This window comes from Centroberyx gerrardi, chromosome 5, assembly GCF_048128805.1.
Source record: "Centroberyx gerrardi isolate f3 chromosome 5, fCenGer3.hap1.cur.20231027, whole genome shotgun sequence".
Lineage (NCBI taxonomy): Eukaryota > Metazoa > Chordata > Actinopteri > Beryciformes > Berycidae > Centroberyx > Centroberyx gerrardi.
In genome coordinates, this window is record NC_136001.1 from 10,162,913 (window position 1) to 10,180,274 (window position 17,362).

The 17,362-nt window shown below is 42.8% G+C and overlaps 1 protein-coding gene across 1 annotated transcript in view; it reads left to right on the top strand.

The window, feature by feature from the left end:
* Nucleotides 1-7,758: 7,758 nt before the first annotated feature.
* The window catches only part of arhgef10la (Rho guanine nucleotide exchange factor (GEF) 10-like a), an 83,938-nt gene continuing 74,334 nt past the window's right edge, over nt 7,759-17,362 (top strand). The window contains exons 1-7 of the mRNA XM_078283799.1: nt 7,759-7,802; nt 8,553-8,661; nt 9,752-9,855; nt 10,335-10,412; nt 11,964-12,143; nt 13,359-13,475; nt 16,809-16,901. Coding sequence (XP_078139925.1) covers nt 7,767-7,802; nt 8,553-8,661; nt 9,752-9,855; nt 10,335-10,412; nt 11,964-12,143; nt 13,359-13,475; nt 16,809-16,901 — 717 coding nt within the window. The 5' untranslated portion in view covers nt 7,759-7,766. The remainder of the gene's footprint in view (nt 7,803-8,552; nt 8,662-9,751; nt 9,856-10,334; nt 10,413-11,963; nt 12,144-13,358; nt 13,476-16,808; nt 16,902-17,362) is intronic.

Here is a 17,362-nt window from a genome sequence, read left to right on the forward strand (position 1 = left end):
TTACATACTTTTCTATGATTGTTAAATGTTTAGGGGATTCACTGTAATGCACTATGCTATAACAAACCAGAAAAAAAGTATTTGCAAATACTATTAGGATTAGATCTTATCAGTATCATCAATCATCAGCTCCTCTGGCCCCTAGGATGTAGCTGGGGATCCCTGGTTTTGGTGCGGCCCCCTGCCTGGGGTTCTAGGAAGTGTGCTGAGAAACCTCGACCGATAGGGGACTTCAGGGCTTTCCTGTGCTGAAAAGAGGGCTTTATTTGTACGCAGGTGTGAGTGTGTGTGTATTGTGTGTGTATTGTGTGTGTGTGTGTGTGTGTATTGTGTGTGTACGTGTCTAAGTGTGATTGTGTGCATTGATGTGTACATTCCTGCATGAATGATTGCAGATGTGTGTGTTTGTGTGTGCATACGTGCGAGTGTGTGCATGTGTGTTTGTGTGTGTGCGTGCGTGCGTGTGTGTGTGTGTGTACGAGTCACAGTGAGGTCTCTGCGATTTCTCACACAGGGAGATTTCTGCTGAGTGCACATTTCCACTTTGGTTTAGTCAATACTCTGCCTTTTAAAGAAGAGCTATCAATAGCATTTTCCACCATCAAGGTGTAAAGGCTGTCAGCACATCCACCAGATCTGTCAGCACTTTTAGAATAATATTGCCAAAATTACTTTGCAATTGTTATTGCAGAAATATGGGTTTTTTCGTAACACTGCCACGACAGCACATCAGCTTGTTACAGCTCTTATAGGCTCAAGGCGGCATTTTTTCCCCCGCCCATGTGTTTTACGTGTGCTTAAATGTTGCCACTCCTTGACAGATAGTTTTCATTAAATACGTTGCAGCACTGAAAAGAATTACACAAAAGATGCCATGACAACCTGGCATGTATGCCTCCGTTTTATGTACACACAGCTGTCACCTCGGACAGTACTTCACTTCACCTGAATGGTTTTCTCACCGAAATTCCTCTTTGTGTGTGCGACTTCACCTTTTCACCCTCTTGCGGCCCTACAGAATTTTAGACTTTTACTCAGAAACTTGTACAACACAGCTAACAGAACACACTTCTTCCACAACCGCTTTTTTGAAGACCCCATAACTCACCTTGCCGTACTTGCCTCAGTCGGATGTGCTGTGAAAGCAAAAGAAAAGCAAAGTGATACTGTAAAAGTATACAACCCGTGTGTGTATATATACCCTGCCACAAAGCACACACATATAATGAGAAGCCACGAGCCAAGTTCTGTGAATGCTATCTAATTGGAGTCTGTTGTGTATAGAATGACTTTGGGCAGTGAGGCCAGGTGCATAGTGGTAATGGTTTGATGCGAGGAGTGGGCAGTTGTTTATTGGGGGTGTTTTATGACCTGAGGACAAACAGAGCTCCATCAGTATGGTCAGCACAATGCCTATGCAGTTATAAAGAACAGCTATGCCCAGGAGAGACCAGGGGGCAAAGCAGGTAGAGCTATGGCAGGCAGTATCGCCCTGGCACAGTAGCTGAAGGGAATGGAAACAGATGGAAGAGTGAGATTTGCATTCAGGCAGCTCCCACTGTAGGCTGTGCTGAGCCCCAGGCTATGTCATTTGCATTGAAAAATGATTCCTGCTTCTCTCCTTGAGCTATATGACTCACTAAGGCTTATAGGCACAGATAAGTTGTGAAGGGCTGTGCAGAGATACGCCTGGATCTATACACCGCTCAAATCACTCACACATGACACGACTGCATAAAGTCAAGCAAACAAGCGGCATCGTTATTGTTCTGGTTCTAATCTTTTTTCCACACAAACAATTCTAATGACATGAGAAGAGAAACATGTTGACAAATATGCTTATATTTTGTTTTCATGCGGTTTGAGATCCTTTTTGTTCTTTAGATTGGGATGAATGATTCAACATCTTAGGGAATGCAACAGAGTAATTCTTTGCAGTCCAGCTTGACATTGCTGTAACCAGATGATACTGTCTGTAGCTCTAATATGATCTGCAGGCAGAGCGTTAAATCTACTTCCTGACAGGTGGTGCACCTGTATAAAGCAGGCATGTCAGAGCATGACACAAACACGACTAGGGCTTTGGGTTGGATTCCTTCCTTCCTTCCATCCATGCTAATACTGTATGCACGATGACACTGTAAATGTACAAAAAAAAATCTTGTTTTAACCCACTTGGAGTACCAGATGGGTGGGGTTTGCCACATAAAACAATAAATGGCTGAAAATTTAGACAATCCCAACAAAGCATTTTAAGTGAATTTAGTCAACTTTTCGATGTAAACAACTTTCCTGACATTAAATTGTCCTCATCTGGTAAATCCCACCCATTCAGTATTCCATGTAGGTAAATAACAAATACTCGTAATTATCTCCATTTAATATTTGACCCAGATCTGCTGTGGACATATTTTTGTTTCTCTCTGCCTTGTAATGAAACATTCAGATGCTGGTCTGTTTCAGCGCTGTCACACCATACAAGGGAAGATAATAGTTTGCAGGATTGTTGAATACAGAGAGTCTACTTCCATGGCCACTCTGAAGTAAAGAGACAGCAAGACTGCCTCCCCAACACTGTCTGACTATGGCATTTGCACACGTTTTGCTTTTCCTGGCATTTCTTGTTGAGATTTCTTTCTGTGAGATGCTCATCATTCTGATTGGCTGCTGCTGCTGGCATTGCGAGCATTGAGGTGTTTAGTAGGGGGATAGATTTAATTACTGTAGATGGGACTCTCCTACACTCCAGATCCTGTCATATTATCAGTCATGTGGGGGAGGACAATCCCTCACTGGCAGCATCAACACAGGCCATGTGATAGCTGTGTCAACAAGATTTTCCCCTGTGATGTCAGAATGTGTTTTTAATAGCTAGTTCAGGGCATGTTTTCATTCAAAAAGCCAGCGGTGATTATAGTAAGCTGTAGGCATGACAGATAATGATTTGACAGCGCTCAGGGGCAAGCTGAGTAACTCTCAGGTAACAAGCAGTAGGTGTGATTATATTTTTGTGTCTGTGGTCTCACAAAAGTTCTTCTGAATAAGCAAACCGGCACAGCTCATGCGACGTGCAGCTGATGTCAGCACTATTATCACACCTCAGTGGAGAAAATGCAGCAAAACAGACCATGAGCAGCAGATCATTGTTGGCACAACTAATAAAAAAAAAGCCCCCCCAAACTCTTATTCTGATAATTTCCATATTTTCATTGAACTGAAGGTTGACACCTATAGAGCTGTTCTCTGTAGGTAGGCAAGTTTCATAACCCAAGGGCCCCTTGAAGCCCATTCAAAAACCATGAGACATTTTTTAAAACGCAAGGCTGCCCATATGGAAAACAAAAGTTTTCTAAAAAGTTGACTTTTCAAAAAGCGTTCATCTCACAACAGTAATATGGGTTCTGTCAGACTTTAAGGGAGTGTGTGTTTCCATGCTTGGACAGCAGAGAGCTATTCGGACCCCCGCCTCCAGCCTCCTGCCTCCTGCCTCCCCTTCCTCTCACTGAAATTAACTTGTAATGAGGCGCGCGGCACTCTCAGTGTTAGTTTAACTTTGCTGATGTTTGGTTACCTTCCAGGGCCTCAGCAGCGGTCGAGCCCAGTACCTCAGCTCCTTCTGTGGGAGAGGAGCTTCAGGAGCTTCCCGGGGGGCCGTCGGCTGTGGAGAGGCGAGCTGATTCAGGAGACCATAGCAAAGAAACCGTCAAGGAGAGCTGCAGCCCCAGGGACCTCTCTGAAGGTACAGAACTAAATTATACCGACAGAAAGGCGATGCACCTCATAGCGTAGATCAAGGGTTCAATTTCAGCCCAAACTGATTAAACTTAGGCTTGCCTTGGGACCCAGGCTTATTAAGCTTAGGTGTTAGTGCTCACAGAGAGTCAAGAGAAAACCATCTGGGTCTCCAGAATTTAACAAATACTACTGTGGATCACACTGTAATGACAGTCACAATACTTATTTTCTACCTGTACTTTGTTAGCATTGCACACTGCCTCTGTTGACCTTGATCAAAGGTGGCAAGAAAACCATATTGCAGTCCTATGGCCGTCTTATGGTTCATGGATTTCTATGTAGAAAGAGGCAACACACGTGTGAGGACACATATAGACGCATGCATGCGCACAAACACACACACGCACACAGACATGCACACACACATTCTCCGCCATGATTTGATTTTCTACACGGACATGACATGAATCCAATTAATTCAGGATGAGGATCAATAGAGGACCATTTCCATGAAGGAAAATTGCTTTTGGATTTCGACTCAGTCAGCAGCGCCGTCGCTATTTGAAGGTGGCTCAGGAATGAGACTCTGGAAGGAGTCCTGCAACGCTGCGTGACATTTTTTATGTCCTACTCTTCTGCTGTCTTTTGAGACATAGGCCTCTGTTGTCATTTTGAAAGTGCACAGTAAACTGATTGAATAGTAAACAAACCTTGGACATCTAAAATATCAATACAGCAAGTGAAATAAAACATTAGCTACTACATCTACTGCTACTGTTAATAAGAAAAATTAATAAAAAATAATATTTGGAGTTTGTGAGACTGAGTTGATGTTTACTGCATGTACTTTTTGGAGCTTATCACTGTCCTGCATCCATGTTTTTACATTTGACACCTTTCAGATGGTTCAAACACCAGGCTGCAGTAAATAATGTGTAGTTAGATAAACAGTTGAAGTCAGTTGTTCCTTTCAGAGAACCAGAGTGTTTCCATTCAGTCAACTGTACTGTACATGACTCATTAGGAATGATGAAGTATTTCCTGTTCAGAATAAGAAACCACGGCCCTCCTCACCTCTTTTGTGGCCATGGAACATTGTGATGTCATTATCTGACGTGGATTACACAATGAACTCACATCAACAACATTGCAAATGCTTTCCTACTAATGATTTTTTTTTTCTTTCTCATTTGCAACAACTGGGACATATTCATAATGGCAGTGTATCGTTCTCATTGCCTACAGTGTGAGTGTGACCTATGAATGAGCTTGCCGGAGTGTTTTTGTGTTCCTGTATAGAAAAGTTAGATAAAAGTAAGAAAACACAGTAAGGAACTTCTGGTTTACCATGTTTGAAATAACAAGCCGTATTCCCAAGAGGCCCAGTCACTTTGCAGATATGCTGATAGTCAGGCTGATAGCCCAAATCCAGTTGTTTTCTTCTCTATTCTGAATGCACAGCGATGGGAGAGTGAGCAAGAGTAGGAAAAAAGAGAGAAAGAGATAGAAAGAACATTTGTGTAGCTAATCCTCTTTTGTAGAAGAAGAGTTGCTCTTTGTTCATCTCCTGGATTGTGTCCAAGGTTATTTAGAAGTTTAGACTGAGCGCTGTTGACTAATCCATGGCAGAATACACATCTCCCGTCAGATTAATTGAAAACAGTGATTGTTGGTGTTCAGGGCTTAGAAGAAAGTGTTGCAGACAAATCGCAGTTTAAAACCAAATCAATAAAGCTCACTGAGCTAAATTAGGCTGAAACACTCTCAAAGCAGTTAATGACAAATCCTGCCGAGCGTGGAGATAGAATGGGTCAATACCTCAAACAAGCTGGATACAATCATGTTGCCTCACATGCAGAAAGCCATTACGGCAACATGCACAAGAGACATGATCTCCCTGAGAAAGAAGACCTTTAAATGCAAATGATACCATAATAAGCATGTAAATATCCAAAGGCTGTGTCGATTCCTAACCAGAGGGGTGAAGATCCAGTATCTTTTATCTATTCTGCTTTGCCAAAAGGATTCAGGCTGTGTAGTTTGGAGTTGTGTGTGTGTGTGTGTTTGTTTTGTTGGAGAAATGTAGAAGAAATATCATGATCTGACAACAGGGGCTTAGGTGCAGCCATGAAATAGAAAGGAAGATAGGAGATGGAAGATAGGCACCACTCTATTTAAAAACAGTGTTTGTTTGCTTTAAAGCCACTATTTTTCTGTCTTTCAGCAGTATGTGCGGCTGAAGTCCAGCCTCAGACGGAGAGTTCAGAGGTGATCTATGACGATGTTCCCAGTGAGGACCCCCTCTCTCCTGATGAAGGTTAGTAGCAGGGACAGGAGTGTGTGTGTGTGCGTGTGTGTTCTGAATCTTTTTTGTTTAATACCTTTTCCATCCATTGGCCAAGGATTTTGGAGTGGTCTCAACAGAGAATGGTGCAATATGTGTCTCTGTGTGTGTGTGTGTCCGTGTGTGTGTGTGTGTGTGTGTGTGTGTGTGTGTGCGCGCGTGTTTTAGGGGATATAATCTATGAAGATGTTCAGAGAGACAGCGGCCCTGTGGATGCAGACAACGGCTGGAGTTCCAGTGAGTTTGAGAGCTATGATGACCAGTCTGATAACGAGAGCAAACTACCAACACGGAGCAAGGTAGTGTTTGTGTGTGTGTGTGTGTGCGTGTGCATGTGCGTGTGAGCATGTGTGTCTTATCATCGCACAAACACACCGTTCCTGTGCGTCGATTTTAAATGGCAACATGATTTCCCAGGTAAAGGCACTCATGCGTGTGTGTCTGTGTGGGCTGGCGCGGTTGTTTCCTAGTGCTTAAAAAATAATTCAAGGAGAATATTTCATCTCCTCTCCCTCTACCGCACTTGTCTTTATTAATGCATAGAACTGGAAGAAAACTATAAAGACCATATATAGACCAAATATATAATCGGCTGTCTAGGCTGTATACTTTCATTGTGGGATGAGAGTAAACAAGAAGCATCTCTGTTTGAAAAGCCTCAGATCTTCTTTGCCTCTTCTCTGCCAAGGATGCTGTTCGTCAGCGTTGTGCAGCGCGGCTACAGCGTGTCGGCCTTCCACATGATGGCACTGTGTGCACATTCACATTATGCTGCATTTCCTTTATGCTTCAGCAGCCTTTAACATGCATGCACCATTGCAGGTATAGGGTGCATTTGAAATAATACAAATAATAAAAAAAAGTATTTTGCTGAGTTGAATGATTATTAATGCATAGATTTACAGCAGCTACCTTAACATATTTTTACATATTGAAAGTGTTTGTGTACGGATATCACTCCATTGTAATCTTAGAATATCCCGAGTTAAATCGGTGTTTTCAGAGAGAGGGGGAGGGAGTAGCAGCAGAAAAAATTGCCTGGTTGTGTCGGGACAGAAAATGAGTTAGGCATTGCTGAGGTAATTACAGGAGGGTACGGTTTGAAAATCCCCTCAGCTCTCTGCATGTCTGTCCCAGGCCGCTGAACAAAAGGAAGAATTCAGCTAGACCGGGTGAACAATTAATGAAGAAACTTTGATTATAAATCCAGCGCGTTTCGGCTAGCATAGCCTTCATCAAAAAAACACATCGTTTTTTAATTAGGCTTGCCTAATTAATTGTTCACCGAGTGCAGCTGAATTTCTGCTCTCGTTCAGTTCACTGCTTAATTCAAGCACCTTGGGAGAGCTGCAAAGTTGCAACCGATTTTGCTTCTGCCCCACACCGCCGCCACCGCCACCCTTCTACAAATCAGTGGCCATTAGTCTCATACAGCATAACCCCTTTTGACCAAAGCAGTGCTCTAAGCTTTCACTCTCTGTGCTTGTAATTAATCCCCAATGTTGCCTTGCTTGTTCTGCCTTGATCACTTTCCCTCCATTTCCCCTGTCTGTTTCCTCTCCCCTCCCTTTGCCTCTCGTGGCTAAACGCGACCTGCCCCCCCCCCGCGCACCTCCAACACCTGTAGCTCTCCCCTGACGTGCGCCGGCTGAGGGAACGGTGCGCCAGGACCAAACGTGAACTGGCCATGAGGCTGGCTGGCAAGCACAACTATGACATCAAGGTATCTCACCGGCAGCAAGAGAGCACAGCTTTATCACACCATTCCGACACAGAGCTCAGAGAATAATGCTAGATGTTCGCCAATAGCAATGACGATCACCCAGAGCTGAAAGCTGCGCTGTACGCTCAGCTGACTCAAAGGATTAACTGACTCTGTATCAGCCTTCTCTTCTTAATGTTCCTCAGCTTTTCCTTGGACTGTGGCTCTCCTTGGAGACTGTCTGTGTGTGTGTGTCTCTCTCTCTCCCTCCTTGTTTTAATATCACGACGCGTTTATGGGACACATGAATTATTAAATAATATTCGGCGTATTTACTTCCATAAACACCAGTGAAAGTTGCCCCCAATTAATGACCTAGTTTCCTGAAGTGGCATCATTTAAAAATACTAGCACCATGGGTATATTCTGGGTGTACGGAGTCTGGTTGCACGGCCTCTGTGATGCTCAGGGTGGGGTTTGTGGTCAGCCGAATTCTCCCACATTGAGCGATGCAGTGCTGCTACTCTGAATTTGGAGCTCAGTCTGTTACCATAATCTCTCCATGATTTGCTCATAGACTCTCTGATTAGAGGCTACACAGCGACCTACAGGGAGGCGCAGATGGTGGGATTCATGACTTGATGAGCTCATCTAGCGCCACTTCTCTCCATCTCTCTCTGGAGGAGCGCTGGAGGTTCTCCAATCTTCTCGCCCCAGCTCGTTCCTCATGGGCTAACCAGCCTCTTGTTTCTGATTGCTCCTTTCAACCAGGTTCAGCAGCTCATGAAGGCAGCGAGGAGCGGAACGAAGGATGGACTGGAGAAGACCAAAATAGCCGTCATGCGAAGAGTGTCTTTCCTCCACAGAAAAGACCACTTGGGTAATGTGGAGAAGTTTGAAAACTTTTTTAAATGTTAACCAGCTGGATTCCTTGGATGAAAGTTATACAGTATTTAGGGAATGTGCACTGGTTGTGAAGTCTGGGCTTCTTAGTACGTCCGTATATATTTTAGTTGACTCTTTGAATTAAGCAGTTGCTTGTGTGTGATGCTAGCCGAGCCAAAATAATGTTCGAAGCAGAACGAGGAGAAAGTCTTCCTTTTCTTTATCCAATCCCAGCTTTCAGGGAGAAATGAAAGCACTGTGGAAAAGAAAGACCTCAATGATTATAACTATTTTAAAGAAAACAGCCAGGGTAAGTAGAGCTGGCTTTCTCAGATTAAAGACAGACGTTGTGGTCAAGTGACGTTTTTGATGTGTGAGAAAGAGATGGATAGAGCAACGATATAGGCTGTGCTATAGGAATCCTAGCGCGACAATAGAAAGAGATTAGCACCCGTTAATGGAGTGTCGAGCAGCTCCATAAACCACAGATATCAGACCCACGCCTCAAACAAATCTCCAAGCCATCACAAAGAGGTAAAGAGGCCAGTGTTGCTATTTTTAGGTGTTGATCAGGGGGAAATCTGCACAGCATTATATTTCTTTTCCAACGATCCTCTGTTATCATTCCAAAGTCTTTAATTGGAACGGTGCTGGTTTCTGGTATCTCTGTCTTTATGGTGGTGGGTGAAATGGGGATTTTTTTGAGAGTCTTTTGAATGTCTTTGTACCAATGCAGAGAAGTGAGGGTGTTGGAACGTGTTTTTTGCACACACACTTGTCTGTGTGCCTCCTTTACTCCTACAGAAATACAGTATTGTTTTGAAAGTTCTTTCTTTTTTTTCCAAGGCCTCTCTCTCTCTCTCTCTCTCTCTCTCTCTCTCTCTCTCCCTCTCTCTCTCTATTGCTCTCTCTCTCCTTTCTCTTTTCCGTAGAGTACAGAAGTCTTTATATTTTAGAGGTAATAAACTTGGAGTGTCGCAGTGTGTCTCCAGCTGCAGTGAGAGATCTGAAGGCTGCCTCTCTTTTTTTCTCTGTCTCTATGTCTCTCTCTCTGTCTGTCCTTCTCCCTTTCTGTATGTCTGCAGAGGACCAGGAGGATGATGCAGGATACCTGGATGTAGCCGTGTCAGAGGTGAAGCATCCGCCCCCACAGCTGAGCCCCATGCCGGAGGGGCTGACCAGCCAGCAGGTGCACCTGACAGGATTAGCAGATATTTCCTATCCATTTTTTCCCCCTAAATAAATGCATTCAGTATCTGCAGGAATATATACTTAACATGTAACATTTACATGAACATATGTTGTACACAATAGCCTAGAGTCAAAGCTCTAGGCTATATATTCATGCCCATGCATTCATTTGCGTTTTCTCTATTTTTACGTATTGATATGTTCTATTCTCTTTATCCTGTCTGGAGTGACAGTGTGTTTTATCACAGCTAAAAACAGCTCCTTTCATGTCACAGGAAACCCAATGATTCAGCACTCCAACAGAGCCTTGTTCAAACAGACCTACTCCTCTTTGAGTCTTTTTCTTCCTGTGACAAACACGTGATTATAGTGCCATCCATCAACCTGTACTGTGCTTAACTGAAACCATACCGCACACCGCAGCCCCATCATGTCCTCTTAGTGCTAGATTTCCTGACTGGTCTGTTGTCTACGTAGGTTGTCAGACGCCATATCCTGGGCTCCATCATTCAGAGCGAGCGGAGCTACCTGGAGTCCCTCAGGAGGATCCTGCAGGTGAGCTGTTTAGTCCCTCTAGTCCTCCTCTGCCACATGCAATATCTTCACCATTTAGCTATTATGAATTGCACTGAAAAGAGAGGCAGCCATATCCATCAAATTACCGAGGTGTCTCAGCGTAAATAATCTTGATAAAACAGCCGTCCTCATTTCTGTGGCGCCGTGCTGATGCTAAGAGAGAGAGACTGTTGGGCTTTCTCAGGATGGGGTGCGGTCTCTTCTCTTTAATCTCTCTTTTTAGTGGGGAAAGAGAGACTCTTGTTATCTCCTCCTCGCAGAAAAAAGAGGTGCACCTGCTGAAATGGAATCAGCAGCGATCAATGGCTGCGTTATGCGCTGCAAAATCTTTCACTGTCAAGATACAATGTGCTACCTTTGTTGTCGAGTGACATGATTGTGTTTGATACTTTGGGAGGTTTAGCTCTTTTGAAATCATTCTTGTTATTCAGAGAGTCCAACCAAGTGGTAAATGCACTGTCTCCAGAAAGAGACAACATAAAAAAGATGAAAGGCCGCAAGCACAATTAGACATTGAGGGTTGAAACTTTCATTATTGCTGTAAAACAGATTGCACAATTGTTCGTGTTGTGCCGCCTGCCCATGTTCCTTCTGCCGATGATTCATTTGCTGTGATGGATTTATGGGGATAAGGCTTGTAAAACAACAACAAAAATCACCACCAGTATATCATCCATTGTTTTTCGAAGAGCTTTGTTTTTTTTTTAGGTTAATTTTTATATTGGTTCCATCTTGCCGGCTAGCTTGCACACACTATTATCGATACTTGTGCATGTTCAAATTCAAAGAAACCTCACATGTTTACTGGCTTACTGTCCTCAAAGGGCTTGTCAACTCATTTCTGTACGCTATGCAAATATTCTCAAGAGTGTTGACTGATGAGTCAATCAATGCCCCTTTCACCATGTTGCTTTTGCATCTGTAACTCTGCTGGCAGCTGCTTTTTGCCATTATTATTCTGCCTTTTATGATTACAACTCACCTTGAGATCTGAACATGCTTGCTTGTTTTGCTGTTTTGAGGGTCGAGTCCTGTGAGTTGATGCGCTTCCAGGAGCCGTGACTACATGGGTTAACTAGAAGGGCACTCGGAGAGTGCAGACCTCCGCCAAGGCCAATACTCCAGTCTTCTATAATATGCAAATGTGCAAGCGCAACCAATATACGGATCCGCTCCAAAATGTAATGGGTTCTTCCTTGGCCCATGCTACACCCTTCCACGAAGTTTCACGAAAATCGGGCCAGTAGTTTTTCCGTAATCCTGCTGACAAACAGACAAACAAACAAACAAACAAACAAACAAACGGCACCGAATACATAACCTCCTTGGCGGAGGTAAATATTCTTCATATTCCTCAAGTCACATTTCTTTGTTGTCCCTCCCTTGTCTATTTTCGCTGCTGGAAAAGCCAATGAGATGTTTAGGGAGGGTGGGCTGCTGATTCACCTTCAGCACACGCCACACGCACATACACACACACGCACCAATAACAACAACAAAAAAAACAAATTTCGATCTCAATCTCACCAGGAATACCACAGACCCTTGATGGAAGCTGATCCACGAATCCTGAGTCCACGGAAGATCCGGCCTATATTCTACCGACTGAGGGAGATCACGCAGTGCCACTCCATGTTCCAGATCGCACTGGCGTCACGTGTGGCCGAGTGGGACAGCAGTGAGAAAATTGGAGACTTATTTGTTGCCTCGGTTAGTGTGTGTGTGCATGTGTGTGTGTTTTTTGTGTGCATCTTCATCCGTAAGTGTCTGTATGAAATAAAAATGCAAATTGGGGAGACTTATTTTGCGTTTAGTGTGTGTGCGTGTGTGTATGTACGTGTGCATTCTGTGCGTCTGCATCTGCGTGTTTCTGTAGAAAACGCAATCAAGGACTTGTTTTCCATGTAAAAGGACTTATTTTTTTCTTGGCATTTCTATCTAACATTAGAACACCATCTCTGCTACCAGAGTTATAATGAGCTACAGGTTTGAGATTGAGCAAACAGGAGTAGTTTACCCCCAAACATGGAGTCAATTACAGTTGTGATGAATATCTCCACTGCATCCAATGCTCTCAGGGATATGTGTTTACAAATTTTGGCACTGGAATAATAGTGTTGCGCATGAGTTTTCTGTTGTGAGTCAGTGTGCAGTGTGCTCATCCATAAGGCCCGCTCATTATTTGCCTATTAGAGGGGCTGATTCAACCCTCTTGCTCTCTGCCGGCCATTATAGTCCTGTTCCATTGATATCCTCAGACCTGCCACCAAATAAAATGAGTCCACACTGAAAGAGGAGGCTGCTGGAACTGTGCCGCTCTCCACTGAGCTGCCCTTTTTCCTGTGACAATGCATTTGTCACCTGCTGGGCCTGCAGTAGTGTTTGGTAGTGGCTCCTTTGCGGCACAGAGACAGGAGGCTGGAGAGGGTGTGAACGAATAGGGTTAATTCCTTTTCGCGATTTGCTAATGTATTTCCTACTACTCCTTCAACTGCCACCATCAGCAGCCGGGTGTGGGTTTAATTGAGGAGAGCGAATGAATGTCTAATAGACACACCCCGTCTCGCACACACACACTCCACCACCTCCATTTCTCTTTGCCCAACCTCTTAAATGGCTCGTGAAGGGTGTTGTGGTCCCCAAGACGGTAAACAGATCAATTTTTTAAGTACTATACTTAAATAGCCATTTTCTAGCCTCTCCTAACGTTGAAATTACCTGTGGGTTGCCCCGCGAACAGGATGGTTAGATTCTCCACTCACTGACTTTAAATGAACATTCAAGTTGTCAGGGAAAATTACATGGGTGTGTTTGTGGATGCCTTTACAGACAAAATAATCAAACATGGCAGAGCACTACACCCTCTTGTTGTACGGCTGTTACTTCAGCAATTTCAGATAATTATGCTTCTTTGTGTTTCCCCAGTTTTCCAAGTCCATGGTGCTCGATGTGTACAGTGATTATGTGAACAACTTCACCAATGCCATGGCTCTCATCAAGAAGGCATGCATGTCCAAACCAGCTTTTCTGGAATTCTTAAAGGTGAGTTTCATCATTTGTACACACGCTGTAATATTTGTCATATTTTTGTCTACATCTCACAGCTTTTAGTGATCCAGTTGTGCCTCAGTTTCTCTATTCGCCTTCCTCTGTAGAATTTAGCAGAGCCCCAGAGAGCTGGAATGGACTATTGAGCTAAAGGCTGCAATGTAACAGGCTCAGGCTACTAAGAAGACAGCCAAATGAGTTAGTTTTGGTAAAAGACTAACAAAATACAAGATGGATATTTAGATTATGGATGATTTAAAAGGGTGTACCCACAACTGTGTGGTTACACACTCTGCTGGGGTAGTATTTGTTGGCTAACAATGTAGCATTCATTCAGACATTTATACACTCCTTTCCTCATGCACCCGAAACATTGCAATATGTCTAGCGCTCCCACGGTTTGCATGATGGAAAAGAAAAAAAGTGCAGATTAATAAATGCCAAGGACAAATCAAATAGGATATGAATTGTTGATTCACAAAACTGAAGGAAATTAATTAGACTGCGCAACACTGTTGGTTGGTCTATAACTGGAATAGTAAAGCAATTTGACAACTCCCCACAACTAATCAAACAAGATATGTCTTGTTGTTTACTGTATGTGCTTGAGTTTTTAAGGGATCATCAACAGGGAAAGGCAGTGCCAAGGCACATGGAGGGTGCCAAGAAATTATTTAAAGTCACAATGCATCTTGCTACTGTATTTCCTTTTGAAACAGGATTTTGGGGCAGGACGTAACGCGGGGAGGGATCTTTCAAAAGTGTAAACTAATGAGATATCAGTTAGGGAGAGAATTCAATTATTCAAAAATCTGTGGTGGTTTTATTGGTTGGAAATGTACACCTCCTGGTACAACATGAGGTAACCACTGAAGATTTTCTGTTTTCCAGTGAAAGTAATGAGATTTTGATATTAAAAGGTGAATGGTATGATAGAATGAGCTAAAAATGAAATTCACTCCAGTGTGACTTTAAATGTGAATTGTATGAGTTGAACAGATGCCCTGTACCCAACATTTGCACACAATTAGGGCCTGGATCACTGAGCTGTGCCGCTGATTTAGGCACAGCCGACATGTTGCTCCAGGTAACATCCGCCCTTTTCATTCTGGTGACAGGTTCCTCTCAAAGGGTGTCCGGGGATGTGGGAATATCTCTGTCCTCTGTCTCCCGCTGCCTGTTGCAGCTCTTATTGGCAATGAGGAGACGCAACAAAGAATATATTGGCTAGACGACACTGACAGGCAAAGACGCACGTTCAAGGACAGATTTCATTGTGTTGCTTTCAAAACATCGTCGGGGCACTGACTGCATGCATGTGACCATCAGGGCTCAAAGGACAAATTTACAATAGTTCAATAGTTCAATATCTTTATTGTCCCAAAGGGAAATTGGTTATCCAGTCAGGTAAACACAAATGTATAAACAACATGGAACAATAAAAACTGAACACATAAAAAACATATAAGAAACAGAATCCCTAAAATAAGATCATTTATCATTTCATAAAACAGTCCGGTGCAAAAGTGCAAAAGAGGAAAAATGTTATTGCCTTATGAGCCGGTTAATCTGGCTAATAGAATAAGGCACAAAGGAGTTTTTGACCTGTTTAGCTTCAGGTCAGGCGATCTATAGAGCCTGCTGTTTCAATGTAATGGGAACTGCAGCTGCAGAGTGGTTTGTCAGTGAGTTTAACAGTGTCATTATGAAACTCATCATTTCATTTAAAACGTGTTTTTGAGTCAAAACATATTTCAGAGAACATATTTCACCTTTTGTACCGAACAACCAGGGTTTTTTTTTTTTTAAAACACAATCGCAAATAAAACCTCAAAACCTTCAGCAGATTGATTCTCATGCTCTATAGGACAATGGTAATCCTTGAAAATTCTTTGTTTTCAATCATACATTCATTCATACATTCATACATTCGGTGAAAGAAAAGACACTGCAAATCAGACTGGAGAGAAACTGTCAGAATCAGTGGGTCTTGAATTTCTCTACAACAGTATTTCACTGTCCAGAGGGGTTCACTGAGGAAAAGTTGTAGTTCCCAGGATCTATTCCCAGGAATTTCTTCTGCAATTCGGTGTCTGAACTGCTGAGCAGACCGTTTCATGCCAGGAGGGTCAGCTGTCCTATTAGCCTATCATTGAGACCAATAGCGAGGTTACACGTTAGTGCACATAGAGGGAAGTGTAGATAAGTAATTGTTCAGTTAAGTGTTGAGAGAGGGTGTGGGGTGTGTGTGTGAGGGGGGGTTTGTGAACCTGATTCAGTTAAAATCATCTGTGAGGTGAATTGCTCACTTGATTGCTCCAATGACAAACCCACTCTCACCCATCTCCCCTTTTCCTCAACATCAAAGTTGTCTACGCAGGTTCTCACCCAAAAATAGCACAAGGCACAGTTACTTCAGATCCTGTGTACTGGTAAATGCTGGGGAGTCTTGGTAGGCTGTTAATGTTGCCTGGCAACAAGTATCAGATTAACAAAACGAAACTAAAATATTCCTGACTCACTTAATGTCACAACTTTAGATATTATATATTACTTTGGAATCTTTATAGTTAGAGAACTTTATATATTCATTTGGGGGAATGAAACTACAAGCTGAAGTTCATGAATCTCCTAAGTATAGATGAAAGTGTTATCATTTTGTCAACGAGGACTAAAGTTAGCCACTGTCCTTTGTAAATTTTCATTTTTTTTTTTCAATTTTATGCTATTGATCTTTTTTTTTTCTATGAGTAGATATCACCTTTTCAAACGGTAGATATCTAATTTTGGAAAGAAATGTCATTTTCTTTTATAAATATATACACTACAGCACTACAGCTCTTGGATCAGTCTCAAAAGATTCTGTAAAAAAATATATATTTTTCTCGTTATTTCTCTCACAGTCTCACAGTTCAGCTCGTGCAACCTTTCATAACATCTAGTAAATGTGTCCAATGATTTGCCAGTTCATACTGGTGGTGTCAGCGTGGCACAGATTTGGCACTTTTCCGCTGAATTGATAACATATCTCTCCGTCTTCTGACCTACACCCACACTCATACATATAATAGACATAACACACTCATAAAACACCTCCTCGTTCATACTCTCATATGACTAACAGGCCCTGATTTTCATACCTTATTCACCCACTCGCACGCCTACACACGGTCTACAGAGGATTCTATCAAGCTTCTCTCAAAGTGAGAGTAACACAGTTTCCTCTTAAAGTCCTTTCTGTGGAAGAATATTTCTTCCTCTCTATGTTCTGCTTTCCTCTGTACTAAATCCCTGAGTTGACTCTGTTCTTGTCCTTGGTTTTTCCAGAAGAAGCAGGCATCCAGTATTGACCGGATCACTCTGTATGGCCTGATGGTGAAGCCCATTCAACGATTCCCTCAGTTCATATTGCTTCTGCAGGTATAATATGTTGCTTGTACAGCATCAGTCATTTAATTGCCTTTAATGAAGTGAATCCCTGTACGTCGTGCAAACTGCAACAATCTCAATATTAGAAGCCCAGAGTAGGTACAAGATTCAACAGCACATAATAAGTTGCAAAGCTGTAGGGTCATGGAATCAATAATGGATTTTAACTTTTTCCAAAGTACAAGAAGTCAAACCTCACACACTGTTACGCAAGGGTTAGCTAGAGCTTGAAAAGTAGCTAGCCACATCAGTTTTTCATATTGCTGGCTTTACATCTGCCTTGACTCTTCCACTTTCTATTCTGTGCAAAGATTTGGATTTGAACTTGGCTTGCTGGAGCTGCAGTAGCTCATTTCATCCCTCAGTAGGCATCGATTATCCATGAATTCAAAAGATAAGTTATGAATGTGAATCAGGCATTTTCTTCTTGCCTAAACTCAGTACTCCAAAGA